The sequence below is a fragment of the Staurois parvus genome, unplaced genomic scaffold (assembly GCF_062004578.1).
Source record: "Staurois parvus isolate SC_StPar_1 unplaced genomic scaffold, SC_StPar_1.0 ptg000527l, whole genome shotgun sequence".
In the NCBI taxonomy this organism is placed as follows: domain Eukaryota; kingdom Metazoa; phylum Chordata; class Amphibia; order Anura; family Ranidae; genus Staurois; species Staurois parvus.
This window is the reverse complement of record NW_028318323.1, coordinates 1,449,488-1,463,956: the sequence shown is the minus strand read 5'-3', so window position 1 is coordinate 1,463,956 and position 14,469 is coordinate 1,449,488. Positions and strand designations below refer to the sequence as shown.

Genomic DNA, 14,469 nt, shown 5'->3' with positions numbered 1-14,469 from the left:
AGGCTGGATTGGTATCTGTCCCTAAGGAAAGTGGATTAGTTAAAGAGACCAAGGGGGAGGGGTGGTCTGTGGTTGGGAAGGGAGGGAGCAGGGTAGGGTTGTCCCCTGCATCGTCCGTTTCCTCTTTGGAAGTAGAGATTATATCTGGCAACAAGTTTGAGGTCCTCTCCGGGGAGGAAGGGGATTCTGGAGGTACCTTCTCCCCTATGGATGATGGGGTTGGAAAGGGAACCCAAAAGAAAATCAGGTCCTCTGCAAAGCAGAGAAAGACAAAGATAAGAAATGACCATCTCAATTATCTTGATGGCAGTTCCCGCTCCGATAAATGTGGCAACCATTAATGTTGCCAGCATAAAGTCTGTAGGTGCCAGAAGTGCGGCCTTATTTTTGCTCAGCAGTATTTGTGCTGATGTTTTGTTTTTGCAAGAGACCAGGTTCAGCAGTCTGGCTGATGTCCATCTGGCGAAGAGGGAATAGAGGTGTGGTCCCTCCTTCTGGTCTCTTGCGGCCGAGCCTTACAGCGGAGGTGCGGTACTTTTTTCTGGCATGGTAACGAGTCGGCGGGTCATTGAGGTGGAGATTGGAAGATGTATGGTCTTGGACGTCCTTGTGAAGGGGCAAGAGCTAAGGCTCATTAACATCTACAGTCCCCAGTCTACTTGGGATAGGAAATGCCTCTTTACAAGGATTAAGCCTTCCTTTTTACGTCCCGGCAAGTTGTCTTCGGAGGAGACTTTAATACTGTCACTAGGCTTAAGGACAGGAAGGGCTCCAATGACAGGCTGGAGTATGATAGCGTTTTTTTAAATGCAATAGTTAGGGAAGCAGGTCTGGAGGATGCCTTAATTAAGCGCAACCCAGACAGCACGGGATTCACTTTTAGGCGAGGAAGAAGTGAGAGTAGAATAGATAGATAGATTTTTAAAGGGGGATTTCGCCTTCTCGGCACCTGTGTGTCAGGCGGTGGAGTTTTCCGACCACCTTTTGCTGACTGTGTCTTTGAATGCTTCAGATACGCCACCGAAGGGGAGGGGTGTCTGGAGATTGAATTTGACTCTGCTGGACGATGAGGAGGTGAGACGATCCTTTGAGGATTTTTTTCAAGCTCAGGAAACCATCCTGGATTTCTGCAGCAGTAAGTCAGAGTGGTGGGAGCTTACCAAAGTGCGGATTGGCAGGTTTTTCAAGGCCCTAGGTAAGGAAAAACAATTTGATAAGTATGTTGCCTGCCAACAGCTGCGGAGGAGGCTTGATCGCCTTGTCTCTGATGGTGGAGATTCTGGGGCAATCTCGGAGGTTAAGCTTCTCCTGAGGAAGTATCAGTATGACCGGCATGCCTCCTTGGTTCTGGAGAGGGATTATGGGAAGTACCATTCATCTGACCCTTACCAGAACTGCAAGCAAGGTATAGCGATTAAACCGGTCACCGGTCTGAGAGGCAGTACGGGATCTCTGACGAAATCCAGGTCTTGCGGAGGTCTTTAATAGCTGTCTGGATGAGGGTTCACTCCCTCCCTCCCTGAGGAAATCAGCTGTGATCTTGTTGTCAAAGGGTAAGGACCCTTCGATGATTGAGAATTGGCACCCCATCAGCCTTCTCAATGTTGATAGGAAGATTCTGGCCAAGATCCTTTTCTGGCGCTTGTCGTCAGTGGCAGACGGGTTACTTACGCAGCGTCAGCACTGCTCGGTTCAGGGCAGAAGTACGTTCAAAGCGTTGTTAGCTGTCCGGGAGGTTCTGGAGCAATGCAGGGCTGATGGCAGTGGGAAGTATTTGCTGGCGCTGGATCAGGCCAAGGCCTTTTATTGGGTAGATCATAAGTACCTCAGGCATCTCCTTGACCGGTATGGCCTGGAAGGGAGGTTTATTGGCTGGTTGAAATCATTGTACAGAGGGGCGGAGAGCTTCTTGTTGATCAATGGTTGGGTTGGGTGACCCTTTGAGGTAGGCTCTGGGGTGCGCCAGGGGTGTCCACTGAGTCCCTTGCTCTATGTCTTTGCCATTGACCCCTTCATCAGGAGGCTAGATGGCGGGGCTTTGGGTGGGGTGCCAGTGGGTGCTACTGGTGAGCCGCTTTTGATAGTCGTGGCCTATGCCGATGATGTGTCTGTTTTCAACTCTGGGACTGAAGAGGCGCAGGAGGTGGTCTCAGAGATGAAACAGTATGCAGAGGCATCAGGCTCCAAGATCAATCGTGAGAAAAGTGAAGTTTTCTGGATGGGTAGGGAAGGTGAGAACTTCTCGCTTCTGAATACCTTCCTGGAGCCCCAGCCAAAGATCAAAGTGTTAGGCATCACATTTGGCCCTGATGATTATGGGAAATCGAATTGGGAACCCAGGTTGTCTGATGCCGAGGTTAAAGTGAGATGCTGGAAGAGGTGGCAGCTCTCCTTAAGGGAAAGGGTAGATCTGATCAAGACCTACCTGATTCCGGTCTTTTTGTACATCAGTTACGTTTGTCTCTTGCCAGAGTCTCTCTATACGAGGGTCTACGGCTGTTTCTTCCAGCTATTATGGGGGAACACACTGAACCTAGTGAAGCGGAATGTGACCTACCGGGCGGGAGGGTGGCCTAGGGATGGTCAACCCGATCGTTTTCTTCTCTGTTTGTAAAACATAATTTTGGTAATATGCTGGAAGAGAAGCCGCCTGCATGGGTAGGTTTGTTTCAGGCTTGGTTTAAACCCTTTCTGAGCTGTTGGGAGAGTGGCGGGCCGGAGAGAAGCCTGAGAGTCAAGCACGGTAAGCTCCCAGCTTATGTTGCCCCGAGCTTGAAAATACTTAGGCGGTGGTGTGTGACGGCAGAGGAGGACAGATCGCTTCCTGGGAAATTTCTCAGAGAGAGGGTCGTGGCCACTGCTTTTCATGCACCGCTGGCCTTGAAGGATTGCCCAGGCCATAGTCTGCAGGAGAGCTTAAGATTGATAAATATGGAAACGATTCCCTTAAAGTTTAGGGACCAGGCCTGGCTCGCGTTCCATGGCAGGCTATATGTGAGAGGGAACTTGAAGTGCCGTTCTGTGGACAACCGTGGTTGTCCGAGGCCGGAGTGTGGGGGTGAAGTGGAGACTATGGACCACTTCTTGCTTCAGTGCCCTTTCAATATAGAGGTGTACAAAGAGGTGGGGAGGGCTCTAGACATCCCCTTCCTGCACTACATGCATAAGTGCAGAGTGGGTATATGGGGCATTTGAAAGACATGTGGATTTTGACACTCTTTTTTTTCTAGTTTGTCTAGTGGTCCGATATTTTACTTGGAATGCACGGTGTCAGGTTTCCATTCGGCAGAAAATCCTTCCTGTCTCGGTGGTGGTATATGACATTCTTGGTGAGGTTGGGAAAATTCGGGGTCTTGAGAAAGACAGACTGCGGCGAAGGGCCTGGATAGAGGCGTGGAGGAGTATCAGGTCTGTAGCCGCGGTCTGTTGATCTCTGGGTGAGGATGCTGTTCTCTTTTCTTTCTCTGAGTGTTTACTCCCTTAGATTTTGGATGAAGAATTTTTGAAGAGAGGCTACGTACATTTGAAGACCTGCGTTTCTCAGCCTTTGTTCTGCATTTTTTGTTTTGTGTGTTAAATACATTTATGATTATGATATGGCCAAAATGGCCTAAGTATGTGTATAGGTGGATGAGGCCTAAAGGCCTCTTTTTTGTGTGACAGGCAGAATGGGCCTTTGTCAAAGCCTGATAGACTGAATAAGCTGCTCTTAAGGTTTTTTCTCCCTGAATCTCAAATGCCTCGTCATGAGTGATATGGGCCATAATGGCATGGCCCCTCCCTTTGTGGGCCGAAAGGGCCTTTGAGAATTTTTTTCTTGTGAAAACGTATCCGCAGAGCGGAAGACTCCCATACAGGTCAGTGATGTGATATGGTATGAGCTATAAAGGCCTTTGCTTGCCTGATAGGCCGAAAGGGCCTTGGTGATGTTCTCTCGTGATACGAGCCGTAAAGGCATCACTCCTGTGTGAAGGGCCGATTGGGCCTCTGGGAGGAAAGTTTTTTTTTCTCCGTTTGTAAATTGTTTATTTTGATAGATATTTTCCTGATATAGGCCATAACGGCCCTGACATTTTTATGCGCTTTCCTATTTTTTGCCATAAAGGCATATATCGGTTTGTTATAGTTTTGATTATGCTTTGTGAATTATTACTGTATTTAGTTGATCTTTGTTTAGACCAGTCGTATGGTATTTTGTATTTATTTATTTGTATATATCAACTTTATATTTTTGTAAGAAAATGTTTTTGTTGCTGGTGGTAAGACCTTTTAATAAAAAATTTCCAGCTACCTACAGCTTGAACCCCGGTGTTAATCACCCTTCCACTGTCCACACACCACCCGCACCAGACACATCACAAAAGATAGCCTGCCACCACCCAACAGTTTATCCACAGAACGATCTGCTGGGACACCCCACACACACAGATCTTCGTCTGGCCGATCTGTTACCTTTTACAATCTGCACGCAATCTGCCCACACACAGTGCAATTGCATACAGATTGGCAATGAGCTTGACCGAGCGTTTAAAGGCACTAAAATACGATACAATCTAATCCAATCTAATCTCTCCAATCTAATCTCTCCGAAGATATGAGCAGGTGCTTAAATACACAGAAGTCACTAATTAATTTTAAGATTTAGTTTCCCAAAAGTGGGCAGTGCATAAAATATGTACAAAATATAAAAAGTTACAGAAATACAGAAAATACAAGACACACAAATGACTATTCACTATAAAATTAAAGGGAATAAAAGACAGAATAAAACTTTTACCAAGATCTATCCTGCGACTGGAGCAAGCCAGAGCATCAGCAATTCGTCAGTCAAGTCGAACGCCCAGGTACTCCTTTTATGGGGATATGGACATAGGTGAGACATTAGTCCTGGGACAATTGACCATGGGGGGCTGCTCCTGTACCTGCCCACAGGATGTTTTGGATGCTAAACTGCCCAAGTTCAATTGGACTAAGGCCAGCTTGAAACACCAAGTCGGGGATTGGATTTCCGACACCAGCGCATCAGCCGATCGCGATAGTACCAAACACCATTCAACTGTCGCCATCCAGCGCCACCTAACCCTTTCCTGCATTTTCCTGCCCTTCTGCCTAAACCACAAATATGATTTTTAGTGCCGATGTAGCCTACAGAATGCACTACAAGAAGGGAGCATGTTCATCTCTCTGCAACTAATATTTTAGCTTTTATGAGAGATTAAACATACCCCTTTTGATGGATATACCTTTAGCTCCCTGCTGTCATGAAGCCGGAATGTATGGAGCCACTTCCTTTAAACCGGTTTCACCAGAAGGTGACAACCTTATTAACACAAAGGTGTCATATCCTGGAAGCCGGGCTTTTCAGCCTAATTGATGCCTCTGTGTCTGAGTACCTCTGACTGAATATACATCATTAATGACAATGGAATGTCCCTACAGAATATACATCCTTAATGACAATGGAATGTCCCTACAGTTACGATTACATATTGCTACTGATCACATCTTATCTACTCAAATCTGTACATTTATGTCACATGCACATTACATCATGTCACATGTAAGTTACACTTGTGCCTTGTGTTCTCTGTGCAAGTCCACACATTTCTGGTCACACCTGTTTCTCAGAATACCAACACTTGGTAGGTATCCCTAAAATTCAAGTATACCATATCCACAGCCACTCCTTTGTCTAAGTTTTTGCTTACTTTCATGAAAAGAAAACAGATTTGTTTGATAACTTCAGTCTTTCACGAATCCATGCTGACTATTGCTTAAAACATGAATTTCTAGCAAAAACACTTTTATGTGATCTCAAGTATCTTCCCATCTATAGAAGTTAAACTAACAGTTCTGTAGTACCTTGGTAAAGATTTGATCCCTTTTTAAGTATAAGCCTTACACCAATCGTAATATGCTAGTTATTATTATTATACAGGATTTATATAGCGCCAACAGTTTGCTCAGCGCTTTACAATATAACGGGAGACAATACAGCAACACTACAGTGCAATACAAGAGGGATAGGAGGGCCCTGCTCCTTGTAGCTTACAATCTAGTTATTATAGAGCAGGGGCGGACTGTCCATTTGGAAACTCGGGCACTGCCCGAGGGACCGGGGTCAGTAGGGGGCCCCATGAGATGCCCCTTGTACCTTTTTCATAGGCTTTTTTGAGTTTGGGCAAGGACACAGGGGCCCCATGATCCGCTATTGCCTGGGGGCCCCATGAGTTGTCAGTCCACCCCTGTTATAGAGTCTCACAAAATTAGAAACAATAGCTTTGAAATAACAAAGCTCGACTCTTTGACACGTGGATGTAAGCCATCTGGTCCAGGTGCTTTATTCACTTTTTTGTGATTAGATTATACATTTTGAATAACTATTTCTTGATCACATCAATTTTGAGTCATTGTGAATCATTTGGAGCTATGTCAATAATTTTCCCATTAAAGGATAAGTTCACTTTTACAAAAAAATAATAAATGCACATCTTTTTGCAGATAAAAAATGTGCATTTACAGTTCATACCCTTGGAGAAGTGGTAAAATACAGTACAGTATGTACCATTTTTAAAGAAAATATGAGTGAGTAGGCAAAAAACACATTTCTTTTATTTCTCATGGGATTCATATTTAACAGTAAGTCATAACAGAATGGCACAATCATAAAACAAGACATGGCAACAAGTAAACAAAATCAATCAAAAGTGATTGAATAGTATTGACTGGCATATTCAAGGCTTTGGATATCTTTTTATATCCTTTTCCATTTTTATAAATTTCTATTACCTTGTTTCACAGGCAGTTCTTTTCTGCTCCCCATGGCTTAGTACTTAGTCTACTCAGTGCATCCGCGTGAGAGCTAACAAACTCATTGACTATTTGCACTGATTGCAATTTAAAAAGCCACAGATGTGGTAAATTAACATTCAATTGCCATTTTAACCTGTGTGTCACCTTGTGTGTCTGTATCAAGACCTATCATTCCAGGGCATGTAAACATTTGACCAGGGCCAGTTGGCCCAGTTTCTGTTATCATTATGATTTAAAGAGGAGACAGATAACTATGTGTTAATAAATGACTTCATATGATTACTATCCTTTAATATAAAACAGTTTTTTGTCATGATCAGTCAGTATTTTAATATCAGTGCTAACATTTCAAGATTTCTGCAAGGGCATGCAAACTTTTGAAAACAACTGTATTTTGTTTTTTTACTAGGAGCCTGCAAAGCACTGCACCCATGATCAGCAGATCGTAGGTGCAATGCAAGGCTCTTGCAGACTGTCAGTTTAAGCTGTCTGCTCATACGGACAGGCAGTTACACAATGACAGGAACCATCAATGAACTACCTAGATCACTCACCAGTGCTCTGGTAGTTGATTGCAAACAACAAGCCATCAGCTGCAATTGCTGACAGTAGTTATTGTTTTCCCATTCACCGACCTCTGTGAATGAATAACATTGCTAGGCTGAGCCCTGCACGGCTGCATTTAAAAATAATTGTGACAGTTGGTGTGGGAAGAAGATTCCTGACTTGCTGTTACTAGAGAAGGTGGATTAGAGAGAGACTGTAGCAGTGGGAACTTGTTATAGGTTCCACTATAAAAACAGGTGGAACATGTAGCATGTTCCCAAAGGTGAACTTATACTTTAAGGGTTTGAGCTCCACCATTTTGCTTTGTACATACAGAGAAGATATTTAATGCATTTGCCTTCTCTTTGGCCCTGTCACCAAGTCAAAATTATCTTGTAAAGGGCCTACATGCGGAGACCTTACCTTTTTAATATTAATATATTTGAAGAAGTTTAACCATCCCTTCTTCTAAATGAGAAATGGCAAATATCTAAAACAAAATTCTTTGTTTCACACGGGGTAATAGGAGGCAATATACACAACTAAAGTTTAGGGTGGTCTAAGCATTCCCAATCTACCTACATAGCACCAAACTGCACAGTTAGCTCAGCTAACACAGAGCACTACAAAGGGTCACCCATCCCCATGAGTTTCTGTGAAAGCTTTGTCTTGTTCTCAGTGGGCCAGTGGATCCTTGTTGTGTATTCCAAGCAGCCTGCATCCCCCCATCCTCATTATTTTCTCCACTTCCTGTTTGGGACAGACAGAGAGCAGAAGGCAACTTCATTCTTACCATACTATATGGCCATGGCCATATTAGGCAACTCAACTTCCAACCCAGCCAATGTTTACATATTTTCCAAAGGTGAGATATAAAGGATTATAATGCATCAGGGACTTGGTGGTACATTGTGGCCACAACCCTCGTCTAAATCTTCCAGAAGCTGTGGCCAGGCAGGCACTATGCTCCACATTTGGTGCCTGCCTGGCCCCCAAAAATAAACAGATTCTGGTTTAGAATGTTTAGCTTAATTTACTCCATTACAGAGATTACCAAAATCAGGTTGCTCCAAAAATTGGACAGTGATATTCCTAAACATCTATGAAGGTTAATGTCCTATATAATCCTGGCTTCCAGGATAGCATTAGCAAGATGCTGGAAATAATCGACTATGTCCATTGATTATGTCAAACATAAACTGGATTGCATCATGATAAAGAACAAACTCACATGTATGCTAAATAAACTAAAACAAAATTTGTTAAAACATGGAACCTATGGATTTGACACATTTCACTGGTCTCAGGGGGGAGGCTGACCCCTATCCTCTGCTCCTACCCTCCACCCCACCTTCATTTTTCTTTCTGTTTTTTCTTCTCTACAATGGAGCTTTATCACCCATAAACACAGGAATTTGGTCTTCACCTATAAACATGCTCTAAAAGAATGGGAGTGAAAAGGCTGATCAGTTATATACACATCATATTGCAGCAATTATTATTATCAGGTAGTAATGTGAGACCAGAACAATGTTCTTGATGTCACTGCTGAAAGAAATGTGGATATGAAACATGTAATCTCTAAAAAATGTATTAATCTAATAATCACATTGAAATATAAATAACTAAAACACTTACATGTCCAGAAATTGCAGGCAGTGGGCTATCTGCAGGGAGGGAAATCAAGTCTCCAAGCTACAATGGAAGAATTAATTAAATTGTGAATTAATGATCATAGCCTGCCAGGCACCCTGTAAATCGTGCATTAAACAATAGGAATCCCATTAATCACACACATAGACACATATAAACATAAACAGATAAAGCAGCACAAAGATTGCACTGAGCGATCAATATTGGTCTTTATGAATATCGCCCCAAAGAGAACAGTACAATCCAACGATGGAAAGTTATAATCCTTTTAGTAAAATAGAAAACCATGTATACTGACATTTCATTAAAACTGACATAGTGTTGCATAGACTCATTAGTAGTCAAGTACAGTCTCACCAAAATGATGGTGGCATCCCCCTGATGGAATGTGGAGACCGATAAACCATCTGTAGTATGTGGTAGGTCAGATGGCCGTCAATGTGTACACTGGATATAGTGACCCTAGGTGGTCCAAGCACACAGCTCCAGTGCCAGTTCCACTGTTTCTCTTAGCCGCTGGTAGGAAATAAACCAGGAAAGTGGCCGCCCATTCTGCCGGTAATATTCAAGACCGGAAGTGATCTCACCACTCAACTGGATGTGATGTCCATGGAACCTTGCTAGCAGCTTTTACTTTTTCATATAGCATTATTTTTTCCTTCCTTCAGTCTGCTGATTAAGGGGAGGGGTTAATTGGTCACAGGTACTTCAGGTACTATATAACTTTCTGTTGAGCTTACTCTGAGCTTGCTTATTCTTGAGTTTGCCTGTATTTTGCATGCTGGACCTTTGACTAAGTGGACATTTGATTAAGTGGAGTTAAAAAACCAGAGTGGAGAACAGGATATTATAACAGAAGTCTACTAACCTGTAAGTGACAACTGATATTTCCTATTAGCAATATTAATATTGTAACTGGGATAACGAGTGCTAGCAGGGTTGAAGGTTTTGTGCAGTGCACAGTATGCTGCATGTATGAAACAATGGACCAACAGCTCCAGGATGGATACCGCTGCATCAGATGTGAGCAGGTTGCCCTTCTGGAAGCTCACGTTAGAGATCTGGAGGAGCAAGTTGCAACACTGGGCAGAATTGAAAGGGGTCTTCTGCTCTCTGAGCAGGTAGCTAACGGGATTGATGTGGAGGGTGGAGGGGCTAGTCAGGATTATCAGGTAGGAAGGTTACAGTAGCGAGAGGAAGTGGTAGGGGCTCACAGAAAAGGAAGGCCAGCCCTGGGTTTGAGCACCCAGAATTGCCAAGTTGGGGGAAGATGTGGGGTGACAAGCTCAAGGGTGGCAGCCCTGGATGTCACTGCTATCCCTAACAGCAAGAAGGGCAGACCATATGGGAGGGATGGTGAGGGTAGTGCAAGGAAGGCCTAAACAGTTGGTGGTAGTAGGGGATTGTATAATCAGAAGGACTGATAGAATAATTTGTTGCCAGGATCACCTCAACCAAATGGTTTGTCTCCCTGGTGCCAGGGTTCGGTATTTGTTGGACCGAGTTGATAAATTACTGAGAGAAGATGGCGTGACCCAGCTGTCTGAGTCCATGCTGGAATCAATGACAGAATACATGGAAGGTGGAAGCCCCTTAAGAGTCAATTTAAAGAACTAGGCTGCAAGTTGAAGGGAAGGACCTCCAAGGTGATATTCTCTGAAATATTACCTGTGCCATGCGCAACTCAGGAAAGACAGGGGGAGATTAGAGAACTAAATGCATGGCTAAAGACCTGGTGTAAGAGGGAAGTATTTGGGTTTTTAAAGCAGCCTTTCTCAACCAGAGTGCCTTGAGGTTTCTTCTGGGGTGCATTGGCAAAATGTCTAAAAGTTTCACAAAAAACTTGTATACATGCTAGTGGGTGGAAGAAGCCTAACTTTTAGTTACACAAAGCAACACGTTTTCATTGTGCGCCATTACGACCTTCTAGCCACGGGCATCCTGAAAACCAATGACATCATCAGTTAAGGAGGATGTCAGTTGTCTGCACAGCATCCTTGTTGGACCCTCCCCTGCCCCTCTACGTCAGTGCTGGGGTCACATTAGCTCAGTGATGGAGAAAAACTAAGAGAAACACTGTAATACTAGTCAGTACCAGTGTGCAAAAGTGTATATGATTTGGAAGAATAAATTACCTCTAACATTGGGTGTCCATGTGTGGATGTTGCTGTATTATATAAAACTATTAAAATAGTTTTTACATTTTAGAATGGGGCTGCCTCAAGACTGTCTATAATTTAAAAGGGTACCTTGGGACCATCCATAATTTTAAAGGGTGCCTTGACTGAAAAAAGGTTGAGAAATACTATTATAGAGCACTGGGCTGACTTTTCATTGGGGTGCAACCTATATGCTACAGATGGTTTGCACCTAAATGGAAGGGGGACTGGTGTGCTGGGGCAGAGGTTTATGGGATGGTTTGAGGAGTATTTAAACTAGGATTAAGGGGGGAGGGAGAATTAGATTATAATGGAGCAGACAGATCAGACAGGGTCAGTCCTTATTGGTGGGTGGAATGGGGAAAGATGGGGGGAGGACTATGGCAGGTGATAAGAAGGTTCCCATGGTACCATTGGAATTGGTACCATTTGTATGAACATAAAAAAATATGCAAAATACGTGTGCACAAGGTGCCAATGAATTAAAGTGTTTGTTTGACTTCCAGTTCCGGTGCCACATGTGGGGGAAGCAGGAACAGCGGCTTCGGTCCCCATGGCATATAAAACCGCACCCCCGCACCTGAGACACCCGCTCCGGACCCCATGGTTGGCCCCCTCTGAACCCCGGCAACACGCTGTATGGAGCTGTACCTTGTGCTGGCTCCTCCCGGCTCCATCTCTGCTGCACGGCCCAACACATGCGTCTCTCCCTCCTCTGCAGCCAAGATGGCTGACGGAATGGAGACAAGCACGGTTGATTCACAGCCACAGACAGTCTCTGTATCTCAGGAGCTGCAAACTCCAGCTGAGCAATATGAAAAAATAGCACAAGCTATGGCAACTTTACTTTCACCTACTATTACCTCAGCTGTGGTCCGAGCAGTTTCAACGGGCATAGAACAACTTAGAAGAGAAATAGGTGAGCATGCAAAACGTTTATCTGAAACTGAACAGCAGTTTTCTGATTTGGAGGATGAAGTTCATTCTGCTCAAGTGGGTGCACATCAAGTTGCATGCACGCAACAAGTCATTTTAGAAAAATTAGATGATTTAGAAAACCGCTCGCGCAGAAACAATCTGCAGATCATTGGCCTCCCTGAATCATTTAGCTCTGGGTCACTCATGGATCTATGCTCTACACGCATCCCCGCAGCCCTGGGCCTTGCCACGTCATGCACTGTGGAAAGGGCGCACCACCTAGGATCGCCGTTCAATGATAGACGCACTCCAAGGTCTGTAATCGTCAAATATCTTAATTACATGGACAGGGTGGCTATCCTCAACTCATTACGAAACTCCCGCTCACTTCAAATCAATTGCCATAAACTGCTAATATTCGCAGACTATTCCCAAGATGTATCCCATAAACATAAAACCTTTCAACCTACCTGCTCCTCCCTGCACCAAAAAGGCATCAAATTCACTCTGGCCTATCCCGCTATGCTGCGGCTCATCACCCACTCAGGAGATCCTAAAGCCTTCACGCACCCAGAAGAAGCCTCTCACTTCTTGCAGACCTATAAGAACATCCTCTCAGACTCGACGAATCCCTTAAATTATATCCAAAGTACAGGTGCTAGAGATCAATGCAGCCCACGCAAGGATCCACCAAAAAGGCAGCATATAAATCAACCATCAGGGAAGCACAGTCCTCCGTAACTACGTGTTTCCATATTTACCTATTATATAATCAAGACACTCCTCCGAACAGCTATCAAGCTACAATCTCCACATTGTTTCAGTATGATGTAGCAGAACTTCTTGAGTTTGCATAAGTATCCTTATCTCAAGTAGACTATATTCAGAGTTTATACGGTTTATATAGTTATCATAAATTAAATGGTCCACCTGATATGCCACAGCTTCTCTCGGACCTTCATAATCCTAGCTTTTGAAAGCTTGTACTGAGAAGGTTGTTTTCTTATTCCGCTATGCTAGAATCAGACGGTGGGGATGGTCAATAATGTTTCAATGACCAAACTCCCAGTATGGGTTTCATTACTAGAATTTTTTTCTTTTTTCTTAGTTTTTTCTTTTTTCATTACTAGAATTCCCTGTTACGTTGTTCATAGTAAGGAGAACCATGTGGAAAAATGTGAAGTCCAAACTAACGCAATGGTTTTTCCTCTATGCGTGTTTTCTATTAGGCCTATGTTGGGCCCCAGTTGTGCCTCTTCTGCTTCTTCTTTCCTCTCCTATTCTTTTATGTATCACTGAAGAACCTAATTTTCCGCACACTGAACAGCAGTTTCTTTTGATACCTATACTTTGGAGCTGGGAAAGGTTGGGTTCAGTGAAAATAGATGCAAGTCATGTCTATGTAAGAACTTTAGTCATAATGCTAAGATGGTTTGTATAATATCCTGGAATATCTACGGCTTAAGATCCCCCCATAAGCGCATGGCGATATTACGCTACTTGAGACGGCTAAAGGCAGACATAGCATTACTACAAGAAACCCATTTGACCAAAGCGGACTTCTCATGTATGAAAAAAGTATGTGTTGGGCAGGTCCATGGTTCCCCAGCAGTTAAGGGCAAAGCAGGCATTCTCATACTCTTCCACACACGACTATCCTCTGAGGTTTTTATTGAAAAGTAAAAATTTGCATTTGGTGTGCTTTTGCACAATTACTGTGATCTTTGCTGTTGTATGCATGCTGATAGTTTGTCAAATTGTGGCTCATATTTCGGTATTTTGAGAGCAACACATGCAGCACTCAGGTTGTCTGTTAGTCTGTTTCTTGTATCAGATTTGATATAATTCAAAGCTGAAAACAGCTGCTCACAAGCATAAGATGATCCAAACAAAGTAAGAAAAGCAATCCCAAGTGATTTCATTGTCTTAAAATTATTTGGAAGAGAATTCCACACTTTAACCTCCCTAGAAGTCTGATTATGTCAGTATTTCTGTGCTCAAAGCGGTACATTGTTTTCAATGGAAATATGTTGTTTTTTTATTGTAGGGCTGTAATTCCTCGGAATAACTCACTGAAATCTGTCCAAACAAGAGTCTAGTAAACATCCTGGGTATGATAAAATCTGAACATGAAATCATAAATTATAATATAATAAATAATCATAAAAATAATAATATAATAATAATACATTTACAGTAATTCAATAATGTATTCAGTGTCTGATGATGAATTTCCCCATGAATCATTATCACTCAATTCTGCAAGTGGTTCTAATTTACTATCGCTGTTCTCTAGCTGGTCTAACTTCTTTTGACCTAAAGGGACGCTTTTTGGACGCCATGGATGTTTCTCAGTTTCCAGGCAGAAAGAACGGTAAAA

General features: G+C 43.3%; 1 protein-coding gene across 3 annotated transcripts in view; it reads right to left on the bottom strand.

Annotated features, from left to right (window-relative positions):
• Window positions 1–14,469, bottom strand: part of COL15A1 (collagen type XV alpha 1 chain) — a 1,471,644-nt gene that overhangs the window by 231,793 nt on the left and 1,225,382 nt on the right. For all 3 annotated transcript variants that reach the window (XM_089690361.1, XM_089690362.1, XM_089690363.1), the window contains one exon: window positions 8,998–9,054. In XM_089690361.1, coding sequence (XP_089546487.1) covers window positions 8,998–9,054 — 57 coding nt within the window. The remainder of the gene's footprint in view (window positions 1–8,997; window positions 9,055–14,469) is intronic.